The 12,880-nt window shown below is 42.1% G+C and overlaps 1 protein-coding gene across 1 annotated transcript in view; it reads left to right on the top strand.

The window, feature by feature from the left end:
• The window catches only part of tenm1 (teneurin transmembrane protein 1), a 212,891-nt gene that overhangs the window by 195,163 nt on the left and 4,848 nt on the right, over positions 1–12,880 (top strand). The window contains 8 exon segments of the mRNA XM_034223176.1: positions 86–399; positions 1,021–1,193; positions 2,685–2,929; positions 4,300–4,593; positions 6,227–6,471; positions 8,910–9,052; positions 10,657–10,868; positions 11,799–12,100. Coding sequence (XP_034079067.1) covers positions 86–399; positions 1,021–1,193; positions 2,685–2,929; positions 4,300–4,593; positions 6,227–6,471; positions 8,910–9,052; positions 10,657–10,868; positions 11,799–12,100 — 1,928 coding nt within the window.

The raw sequence follows: 12,880 nt of genomic DNA, 5'->3' as shown, positions 1-12,880 counted from the left end.
AGATAATGCAGTTTGGCAAATAACTCGTTTATTTTACTAAACAACCCGACCCTGACAAATTCCCATCTCTTCTTTGTCCCGACAGAACGGCTCCCACATGCACACCAAACACCTGATCACCGGCCACTTCCTGTACAACTTCTCCTACGGCTCGGACGGCCAGCTGTCGGGGCTGACGAACCGCGACAGCCACGGGATGCAGGTGCGGCGGGACGCTCACGGAGTGCCTCTCTGGCTGGCCCTACCTGGCGGACAGGTGTACTGGCTGTCTCTTAGCAACAGTGGAACACTGCGGAAGGTGTCAGCCCAAGGCCATGACATCGCCCACATCACTTACCATGGCAACACCGGTCTCCTAGCAACCAAGAGTGATGAAAACAGTTGGACCACTGTTTATGAGTATGTTTCTTTTTCTCTGCTTTTTGTGCCTTTCATTTTTATTAGTTTATTTATCTTTTTCTTTCCCTTTTTTCTTTTCTTCCCCTTCCCTCTCTTATCTTTCATTTCATCCACTCTGTTGCTTGAATATGAATGTTATGTATCGATGTGATTGCCTGAATGTGCATATGTTTGAATATGAGACAGAGCTTATGTTAACGTTGTGAAATATGAGTGCCATCTGGTGGTAGGCCATCACTGTACAAAGACTTTTTTCTCCCCATTTCATCTCTGCTTAAGTGACTGATTAGCTGAAGGCCGTCTCTGCAACACTTTGATCACACACATGTTTGGTATCACACAGATAGTACACACACAAACACATCCGTCTGAATTATTCACCACTGCCGACCGAGTCTCTGTCTCAAATTCCACAGCTGGATAATTACACATATAAATCACAGTTGACACTTACTCTGTGCCGATGTTTGCGGATGACAGGGGAAATGGAATGATAGTGAATACACAAAGTGTGTGTTTGTGTGAGCGTACGACTGTTTCATTTGTCCAAGCGCGACAGTTATCTGTGTATGTGTGTTTGTTTTGCTTGTACATCATCGCCTTTGTGTTTATTCTCCCAAGGTACAACAGCGAGGGTCGCTTGACCAACATCACCCTCCCCACCGGCGAGGTGAGCGGCTTTCATGGCAACCTTGAACGCTGGTCTCGGGTGGAGGTCGAGGCGTCCAACCGGGAGAACTTTATCACCAGTACCAACCTGTCTGCCAGCGACACCATCTACACATTCAGACAAGGTGAGAGATTGTGTTTTTTTTATTCCTCATAGGTCGGTTTTAGTAAGCTACAGAAAGACAGGAGTTTACACAGGTTTGCAATAATCCGGGGGCACAGATGTAATGCAGAGTCATTATAGCCTCACCACAATGCATCTACCCCCATCTAGTTCACCAAAAACATGCCGAAAGGCCATTTATGACTCACCGAGGGATCTAGGGGGGACAACATACATACGCAGTGCGAACCATGAGGGCATAGTGATGTTTAAAAATGTATGACTGGCAAACTGTAATAACGTGGCTGTTATTCTGGTCAGGTCAGACACACTGACCTGACAGTTTTCCCTCACCTGGATGTGTGTGAGCCAGATTCACAGCTGTACAAAAATTATGTATCCCTTGATCTACATTTTTAACACATGCATGAACTCTTATTCACAAGCACAATTTATTTTTGTATTTATAAAAAAAAAAGGTAGATCCAGAAGGTGACTTGTGAAACGCCTTAACGTCCGCGGGATAAAATGGATAGAGGGCAGAGATGAGAGGGGGAGAAAATGAGAGTGGAGTGGAGAAGCCGCTCATGGGAGCAGTTTCCTCTCATGTCATTCCTTTAATTGCTTTCTAGCAGTTGTCGCAATGACAGCACTGCAGGGAGAGAAAAGCCGCTCTCACACACACACACACACACACACACACACACACACACACACACACACACACACACACACACAGCCACGTCGCCGTGCTACAGTTTGACAGAGCTGCCAGGCATAAGTTGAAATGACCTCCTATTTTAGTGCCCCCCCTTTACTCCAATCCACAAACTCACAGTGTTTCTTCCTGCCTCTAAGGCAACAATAACCATATGTACAGAAAGAGGTTTATAGCGATGCAGGGAGCTGAAGATACTACCCAGTTTACTAGCATTAAATGTAATGGTAAAAATATCGTTTTATGATTATTTTTGCAATTTTTTTTAAATATGTGTTCAGAAATGGTTCAAAGTGATGTTGATGTGTGTAAACTCTGTGTGAAATCAATCTCAGGGCACTGAAAATGAAAGAAGTGTTTCTGAGAAACCTTTGCAATGTGTGAACAAACTATCACAGCTCCCCACCCTTACTTTACTTCGCCCTTTTCTCTCTGTATTACTTTCTCTCCCCCTTTATTCTCTCCGTCTGCCTATGTCTTTCTACTGCTCTTTTTTTGAATAGATTACATGTTTTCAAAGATACAATAGCTGATACAGTACAGCTAAAGTTGCTGTGACAATTTGAAAAACACTTTTAGATTCAGCAACACATTTAAACACAGTTGCCATACAAATAGTTTGATTTGTATTCATTGCATTGATGTTGCTGCATTTCATAGGTTTTTCTCACCTTCATTTTGAGAGACTGATGTTTTTTCACACTTTTTTTCTTCCACGGTGTTAATGTGGTTGTATGTTTGCGTGTTTGTGTGTTTGTGTACGTGTCTCTGCACCTCTGTGACCATGGACCCCAGACCATGCTCAGAGTTCATACAGAGTGAGCGCCGACGGGTCCTTCCTGGTGACCCTGGCCAGCGGGATGGAGCTGTCACTCATCACGGAGCCCCTCCTGCCGGGAGGAGCAGGGGGCGGAGTTAGTCCCACAGCCAGCCGCTGTAACATCAGCCTGCCCGGAGACCACGCCCCCAGCCTGATCGAGTGGAGGCAGAGGAAGGAGCAGAGCAAGAGCAACTACAGCACCTACGAGCGCAGGCTCAGGGTAAACTACTAAAGCTCAGATGTATTCTTAATATAGGAAATCCTAAATCATTGGTTCCAAACTCAAAGTCGGGTCCCCCAGTAGGGATTGTTAAGGATTCATAATGGGTCAAATGCCATCTTTATTACATTTTGGGGCCTATACATTTCTGTGAACAAATTATAGATTTGATTATTATTAAGGATATAGAGTATGCAGTGTACTAAAGATCTAATAGAACACTGAGCTTACACTGAATTTGTAAAAAAAGAAAAAATCCCATTACATGTTTAATAAATGTATAATAATGATACAGACAGAGTATTGTTACATAATTAAATATTGATCAGGATCATTTACGCAATAGTAACAAGAAATCACCTTTTATTTTATAAAGATAGAAACACAGAAGTTTCTCTAGAAGAAGCTAACAATAAATTTGTTTAAAAAAGAAGCCTATTGCAGCTGTTTACCTGTTTAAAAAACTAAATAATAATGCATACAGAGAGAGTATTACAAAGAAATAAAAACAACAGGAATATTCACACTATAGTAAGAGGAAATAATCACTTTTTTACACAAACTTCCTGCAATTATTAGGTTCAGTTTGAGTTAATTGTGCAGTTAATAATGTATTATTGCTTCAAATTGTATGTATCATGTTATGTCCATAAAATAACTCAGGGTTTCTCACTTTACGCAATGGTAGTGAACTGTAGTTTGGGAAATGAAATGCATTACTACACAGTATCCATGAATTCACTGCGTTAACCAGTAAACCGCCAACCATCAGCCAAATATCATAGTAACTGTGTGAATAGGTCAAATTACATCACACATCTTAGAAGTGCTGATATAACCAAAAGTGATGCAATCTGACCTTTACACACTCCCATTAGAAATGACAAAGAAATGTCACCTGTAGGTGCAATCTACTCAGTGAGTCTTTCATTTGTTTAGAGCCACACTGAGGAGCAGTTTGAGCCGTGCTACAGCTTCTCCATCCACAACACTTTAGATGCGAGCTGATAGGTCGAGTGACTCGAATCACACACCGACTTCAACTCTTTTTCGCAGAAAGTACACGGCACAAACAGAATATTTCATAAGGACATTTATCTGATGTGTGCTAATTAATTAGCATTCCCTCTGGGCCACGGTTCCTCACTTGTTCACAAGGCAATTGATTGTTAATATGCCGGTCAAGTTTGTTCTAAATGTCACAACTAATTTTTCGAAACTAATGAAATCTCTGCTCGTCCCAGACGTGCCCTTACATTTATATTTGCATGTCCATGGCCCTATACATAATTGATGATGATTATAAAGCAGTACAATTTAAAAACAAGGTACATTTTGTTCTCTGACATTTGTACTGATTTTCTTTCCAGGCACATAACAGGAACCTGCTGTCTATAGACTTTGATCAGAACACACGAGTGGGGAAGATCTACGACGACCACAGGAAGTTCACCCTCCACATCCAGTACGACTCTCTGGGGCGGCCCGTGGTCTGGTCCCCCAGCAGCAAATACACCGAGGTGAACATCAGCTACTCGGGCGGAGGGCTGCTGTCATCCATCCACCGCGGAGACTGGTCTGAGCGGCTGGAGTACGAGAACGAAAGGGTGGTGTCAAGAGCCTGGGTCAACGGCAAGATCTGGAGCTACACATACGCAGACAAAGTGAGAACATGCTCCAGTGGCGGGTGTGGGGGCGTGTGGATGTGATAGACAGTTTCCTAAAGGGGCCATATTATGCTTCTTCAGGTTTTCTCTTTCCTGTAGTGTGTTAGATACGTTGTTACGCATGTAATTGGTCTACAAAGGTTAAACCCCAAAGGGCAGTGTGTGGGAGTTTCTCTCCCACACACTCCCTCCCCCCCTCCTGCCTGAAATACCTCCAGTGGACTCCTTTGTTTACTTCTGTAAGTGACACTTCCATTGGCTAGCGATGCAACACATTGTACGTGATAGGGTCGGAACATCTCTAAGTGGTTGACCAATCATAACAGAGGCGGCCAGCTAACCAATCAGAGCAGACTGGGCTCTGGTTTCAGACACAGGTTGAAAAGAGGTGCTGCAGGCAGTATGAGAAAAATAAAGAGCTTTTTGAACATTAAAGCTTGTAAACATTTCACAGTAGAGACACACAATACAAATATGACCCTGAAAATCAGCATAATAGGGCCCCTTTAATATTTCATGCTGAGATTTGTTGAGGGCTTCAGTCCTCTGTCTTTGCAGAAATCTAACACATCCACTTCAAGGCTGTCACAGTTAAAACTGAAACTAACACAAAATGTATGAAAAGTCTGTGTGAAATGAAAGTAACAAATTCACACATACAGGTCTGTTCTTTCAACCGTTTTTCCCCCACCCTTTGAGGCAGCCATTGGGTTCCATTCATTTCACGTAACTATGAAAATCAATTTGCAGAGAGAAGATTATGTCAGAGTTCAGTTATTGTGCAGACTTTTTTAAAGTGATTGCAAGTGCACTTGATGCCCTCATGACTACACATCCGCGCTATAGCTTTGAGAGCTGCATAGGCAGGCGAGTTGTTCATTGTGTGGAGTTACGTAAATCGAGTTTCAAGGCTCACTTAACTGAACCTGTGTTTTCCTGAGAGCGAGATGTACAGGGAAAAGGCGCTTTTAAAAAGGGTTAGAAATAATGTGCCCCATATGTCGTGATTTTTATGGGAATGAAACATGCTAAAGAGGTATGCTCCTTTAAGAGTGTGACAAAACTGAAAGCTACCGGAAGCTATAATTTCCGCCCTAGAAAATTAATTGAAATATTTAATGAAGTGATATTCGGCCAGAAATACATTTTTGTGTCAGCTTCTGGTCTAAGACAAAATTAGAGCGTAAATGAGCTTATATTACAAAACCATCTAGAAATGAATAATACCTGCATGTATTATTAATACGTTAATATTATACCTCACAGTTAAATTAGATGAGTATTTTTACACAACATTGTTTTTACTGCAGCTCACACTGTTCAAATATCCACAGGACTGCGGGCACAGGGTTTTTAAAGCTTGCCTAAAAAGTTAAATAAAAGTTAAACGGTAAACAAAATTCCTATAAAAAAAAATAAAGCTTTGTGGTGATTATCCCCCACCTTTTTGTTTTGTTTTAAGAATTAGCCTTCAATGACTGCATGAAAAATGTTCCCCTAGCTTAAACCAAGGTTGTGTCTGAAGTGCAGACATTTCCTCCGTCTGACATTGAAATGAAAAAGAAAGAAAATGTTCATCACACTGTGGAGAGACAGCGTTATAACTCAGCATCTGTGTGTGTTCCTGCAGTCCATTATGCTGCTGCTGCACAGCCAGCGGCGCTACGTCTTCGAGTACGACCAGACAGACCGCCTGGTGGCCGTGACGATGCCCAGCATGGTGAAGCACACCCTGCAGTCGCTCCTTTCCATCGGATACTACAGGAACATATACACTCCCCCAGACAGCCAGGCCTCCTTCATGCAGGACTACACCCTGGACGGGCGGCTGCTGAGGACTCAGTACCTGGGAACAGGACGCAGTGTCATCTACAGGTAGGTCTGTGAGCCTTAAGTGTAGGACTGCACGATATATCGTGTCGTGACAATAATCATGCACGATATTTACGACGTGCGATATTAAGTAGGCAAATTAACTCAAACACGTCATGTTACAATTCTTTTGCTGCTTGCTACAAAAGGAAAACTCGCGCGGCTCTCATGTCAGGGGTACTTGAGTGAGTGACATGCTGGCTCTGCATGCACAGCAAACCACCAATCACAATCAAATCTCTAAAGCAAACGGATCCCGTGATTAAAGGTAAAAACACTGAATAAAGTAGTTTCATGTGTTTCAGTCTATGGTTTCTCCAGGGCAGTTAGGCGCTGCTAACTCGGCTTGTTGCTATGATAACTTAAAATCCAGACGTCCGTGACTAAAATTCTTCATCCGGTTAAATATAGTTAGAAAAATACCAATTGTATAGCATTAAAGTTCAAGAAAGGATGGTTTGCGGACAAAAAAAACTGTCTTTTCTTCAATTCCTGTATTTTGTTCATATCGCAATATATATCGCAGGGGAAAAGAATATCGCAATATCAGTTCAGTGTAGCCCTACTTAAGTGGTTTACCCCAGGATACAGACATTTGACATGCTGTGTCCATGTGGAAAATGGATGTAATAACAGTGTAATTATGATGCAATAATGGTTTAATAGTGGTGTTACATGGGTCTAATATGAGTCTAATAACAGTGTAACATGGGTGTAACGTGGGTATAATATGGATGTATGGCGGGTGTAATAATGGTGTAACATGGGTGTAATAGAGTGGTGCAGGGATGACGTACAGTATTTACCCGGAAATAAGCTGCGCATGGGTTCCCTCGACAAAAGAGCAATGGGATTCCTCCATAGGATTTTGGAAGATAGCTCGAAATAAGGTCTGTGGAAAACAAACCTGTTTAATGTCTCTTAAATGTGTGTCAACCACAGACCTTATTTCCAGCTATTTTCCAAAATCCTATGGAGAAATCCCATTGACTCTGAGACGAGGGAACCCGTAGTGGTAAAATGCTAACTCACTTCCGGGTTTTAGGACTCGTCACTGCACCACTCTATAGGGCGTATTTGTTTGTGTGATAGGGGTGTAACAATGGTGTTGTATGGGTGTTAAATTGCTGTTACTTGGGTGTGATATGGGTCAAGTAACAGTGTAATATGGATGTAATACGGGTATAACAAGAGTGTAATATGGTTGGAATAACGGAGTAATATGGGTATATTACGGGTTTAATAAGTATGATAGGGGTGTAATAGAGGTGTATTAATGTGTAATATGGGTGTAATGTAGAAATGTCAACAATCTATTAATTTTCCCAACCTAGTAGGTGTAAATACCCATTAAAGGGTTTAATGGATGTTGGTTTTATCGCCTAATTCGAGGAGGCAGCGCAGTGTTGAAGAGGTGACATTGACGACACCGCCGCTTTGATTTTGATGAGGCATTATATATCTTGGCACAACGTAAAAACATAACACTCATTGGCTTGATGAAGGTCCCATAATGAAAGGCTAATCTCAGATGTTTAAAAGCTTTATTACATCCTCTGAGTCTTGCTGACACAGCACATGCCTTACCACCCGCCGTGGTTACAAATCACTCTGATTGGACTAATGCGGAGACTGATTACATTTCTTGTTTTTTAACATCATGTCAGACCCACTGATCTGATTTCCACCAAATTCTTGACGACTGATTCGTGCAGTGTGCTGGCATTTAACAATTGTAACGCTCATGTGCTAAATGTAGAGACTATAATAAATGGCCCTATTTTTAAGATTTGAGAGGCCATAAATGCTGCCGCAGCTGGTTTGGATTTTAAAGATATGTTAAAGGATGATACAATTTTTTTCCTTAATGTGCCCCAGGGGTCATTATATTATTCATGAGGTATAGCATGTTTACTTACATTTAAGTTCAGACTTTAACTGAACATTTTAATTATCTATTCATAACCCAGTCATTTATCAACTATTTAGGAGGTTTTGGAAGTGGAAAGCGGGCATCCCAAGGGGCCTCCAAACAGATTCAGGGGATGCTCAGTGATTGCAAGTGCAAAAATAAAACATTCGTTTTTAGAGGATCACATAGAATGGCCTAAATCTAAATGATTCAGTTGACATAGTTCAGAGAAACAGCAGTTTATAGGATACAAATGTTCAGTCATAAAATCATAAATGCCTTAGGAATGAACTTGTTTCTATATATTTGATGTGTGAAGTTGTCAAACGGCAATATTTACTGTCTAGGCTCAATTGTTGAGTGTCTATTGGATCAAATATCATGATCATAATCCCATAGGCATCCAGGAGACAAAACTCTGCAAGAAAACAAAGTGAGGGGGCGCTATTTGTCCAAGTTTTGTCTGATGGGACTTAAACTTTTGATCTAATCTTTGAATTATTATTTTCTTCATTGCACTTTTTTCCAGGTATACACCAGCAGCGCGGCTGGCGGAGGTGGTTTATGACTCCACCCTGGTGACCTTCACTTACGACGAGTCCTCCGGCACTGTCAAGACCATTCATCTCACCCATAACGGCTTCATCAGCTCAATACGCTACAGACAGACCGGTACGTATACACAAGCACTCAAGACACATCCAACTTAAAGGGGCCGACAGCCACAAATCGGAATTATTTACAATGTGCAATGAGTCATAATTTAGAAGGATCTATCGCGTGAGGGGCAGCTCAAAGCATGGGCACTCTGCGTATAGATTTGTCTGGAGGCATCAAACTTTGCAGTCTGGTTTTGAGTCAGCCGTAGTGCCGTTTCTTCTGAGCAGCAGTTAGAGGTGTGAATAGGGCCGAGCATATGAGAGTGGAAGAGACTGTGGTCTACCGCAGATACAACTACGAGACCACCCCCCGCGCTCACAGCAGCCGACTGCTTCCCCACCTCCGCAAACCAGGCCGCCTGATCAAAGTGAACGAGTGGATGTAAGAATATACACTAATATGCAGAGAGCTGGGTTTGAATATATGTGTTGCTTGTTGTACTCACACATAGGGCTGGAAATCTTACCTGAAGCCATCGATTATAACCCTAATAACATGACAATTCACTTCTGATTCGAAAAACTTGCTAGAAAAACATTGCACTTCATAAATTGCAGTGTTATTACCTTAGAAATGGTATTATCACCAATCGGCCCCTTTAGCTACAAATATGTTCGCACAGCTTCGTTGTTAATACAGTTCAACAATTCCCTCGAGTTACGGAGTCTTCCCAGGGTCATTGAGAGCTCTCATCTCTACTCCCGGGTTCACTTCACGAGACTCCCTGATTGGCTCTTCTCGATCAGGTGTCACGTATCTGCGAGGCACAGCTGTATGTGTGTGCGTGTGGTTATGGCTTTGCCCCTCACTGTGAATAGACTCACCTTCCTTTTAACTGATCTCATTTCAGCAGAACAAACGGGAGCCTGGGAGAGAGGAGAGATAGTGGTAATTGTCCCTTGAGAGGAGACAAGGAGGGGCGGGGACCAAAAAGGAAGTAGAAACAGGGTTTATAGAGAGGTAGGCGAGGGAGAAAAAGGAACAGAAAAGAAGAAGGAAACATGACAGCTACAGAAGCAAGACGAGCAGACTGTGAGAGAGTTCTCTAGGGCGGCAGAAAAAGACTGCACCTCTCTCTCAGAGCTTCCGCCATTTCCCCATTAGCGCAGGTTTAGAAGCAACATTCCACGGACGATAAAAATAGAAGATGTAATGCTGATCCAGCTCTCTACAGTCGCCAAAGCTAGACACTTAGTCATCTTAACTGCAATTAGAGTCATCAGGCCGCTTTTTTTTCCAAATGGAGGAAGAGCTTTGGGAGCGAGCCGCGGACTTGATGAATGGTGTTGTTAAAGTTGATGTTCTGACATTAAGGAGCACATTGGCACATCATGGCTATTGTCTTTAGATTTCATTATCCCCCCATATTAAAGGTCAGCACTGGAAATGCCAGAGGTGTGGGGATAGTTAAGATTGAATGGATTGCACTGCATGTGTCTGTGTTAATGATGTTGAATTAGTCCTTGATTTGAATTAATTAGGAAGGCTTTTACAGGGAGGCATGATGGCCAGCTGTGAGGGCCGTGTGTGCAAATGCTATGTGGTGTGTGAACAGTTCAGGCACATGCTAATCTGAAAGCTTAAAGGGTAAATCTCTCTTATGGTTTCTTCCGTAGGTCCCTTAACAAGTCGACAGATCTTCCGCTTTAGCGAGGAAGGCTTGGTCAACGCCAGGTTTGACTACAGCTACAACAACTTCAGAGTGACGAGCATGCAGGCAGTCATAAATGAGACCCCCCTCCCCATCGATCTGTACCGCTACGTGGACGTGTCAGGTCGGGTGGAACAGTTTGGCAAATTCAGTGTCATCTTTTACGACCTCAACCAGGTAGGCAGAAAACAGTCAACTAAACTATTGCACACATGAAGTAGGATACATTTGGTAATATTTCCACAAATGTGGCTTTTGATGTTGTCTTAAGGCTGCATTAATCAATCTTTATCATTAGGTATGGATCAAATGACTTTATGATATAAAAGTGAAAAAACGACAGAAAATGATCGTCTCATTGTTTCGGGTTTTATGGCCCACAACTTTACTCTTTTTGTTCACACTGACAGCTGTCATTAACTGCATTAAACTCTAATGCTAATGCGGTAGCTTAGCTCACAAGCATTAAACAGCAGACAGATGATGTTAGCAACTAACTGGTGAAAATAAAAGACAGTTACAGCTTTTAGGCCTAAACAACAGGAGCGTGACAAATGAAGGACACGAAAAAATGTGAAATGCTCTCCTGCGAATAGGACTTTTATTGTGAAAGGTAAGATTATAATGACTACAGTAAATACGGTATGCACTGCTTTTGGAAAGGTTTCCTCACAAAAATAATGACACAACCTGTTGCAGGCAACATGATTTGGCAACTTTATTCTCAGTACAATTCTCAAAATAACCAATAAATGTTTGTTTTTTTTCGGTATATAATCTAGCACGCTGTGTAAAGGTACTAATGATAAAAACAATTCTTCAGAAATATATATTGGCATGAGAAAAAAACAATTCACCCTATTGTGTAAAGGCTTTAAAGGTGGCAAAACAGAGCTAAAAAGAGTGTATATTGACTTGCGTTTGTCCAGTGCTAGATATGCATTGGAAACTGTTTGCTAACACGTTCACCATCATACTTTATAAGGCTTATGTTGTATTTACACGTTGGCCAAAAACATCTTTTAATACAGCTTTAAAACAACAAGCTGCATAAAGCACCTACATGTGTGTTCAGGTGGCTAACGCATCTCCTCTGCAATCCTCTAGGTGATCACCACCCATCTGATGAAGCACACCAAGGTCTTCAACTCCTACGGCCAGGTGGTGGAGGTCCAGTACGAGATCCTTAAATCCATCGCCTACTGGATGACCATCCAGTATGACTCTGCGGGCCGCACCACCACCTGTGACATCAGGGTGGGCGTGGACAACAACGTGACGCGCTACACCTACGAGTACGACGCCGACAGCCAGCTGCAGAGTGCCTCTGTTAACGAGCGGCCTCAGTGGCGCTACAGCTACGACCTCAACGGGAACATCAACCTGCTCAGCCACGGAACCAGTGCCAGGTGCGTCCCATACTGGATATTATACAGGAATAAATGTGTCATTACTGTGTGTAAACTAAGAGCATAGAGAGCAATGTCAATCAATGTTATCTCAATCATTATTAGATGGATTGCCACAAAATGTTCACGGTGGCCAGACGATGGCTTCTAACTAGTGATCAGCCTTAGCTGTATGATGTGATGATTAGCGCATGCTAATAGCTAAAATAAGATTGTGAACACTATGGCTGCTAAAATGCATGCACTACAACATGCTTAGATTTGCACTGTGCTTTGCTTTAGGCTCACCAATTCGGGATTTTTCAATGATTGTTGGGTTTCGTAGATAAAGAGGAGGCGTGTGGTGCAGTGGGTTGAGCGGATCAGGGGAGCACAGGTTCAAACCCCACTGCAGTCAGCATGTCGTTGTGTCCCTGCAAGACACTTCACCCCAAATTGCTCCTGCGGGGATTGCCCACAGTATTGAGTATGTAAGTCGCTTTGGATAAAAGCGTCTAACATGTAATGAAATAAATGCAAACAATTTAAAAATAACAAATTAGCAAAGAAAATTGCTGAACTTAAAATGATTACTATTTGTACTTTCTGTGCTGTCTCTCTCTTGCTAGATCTGCATTCTGTCTGCAGTGCACCTATTTGAAAATGAAAATAAATATATATACTATATAAATGTCTTAAAAATATGTATGAACTAAACTACAAATGAATACAAAATAAATAGTTTGAGTGCATTTATCAGCAGGTAGCAGCATCTCCTTGTTTCTCCGAGTCAATGAAAAT

Source organism: Gymnodraco acuticeps, unplaced genomic scaffold (assembly GCF_902827175.1).
Source record: "Gymnodraco acuticeps unplaced genomic scaffold, fGymAcu1.1, whole genome shotgun sequence".
Taxonomy (NCBI): Eukaryota; Metazoa; Chordata; class Actinopteri; order Perciformes; family Bathydraconidae; genus Gymnodraco; species Gymnodraco acuticeps.
Note: the sequence above shows the minus strand (reverse complement) of the source record. Positions and strands in the feature narration are given on the sequence as shown.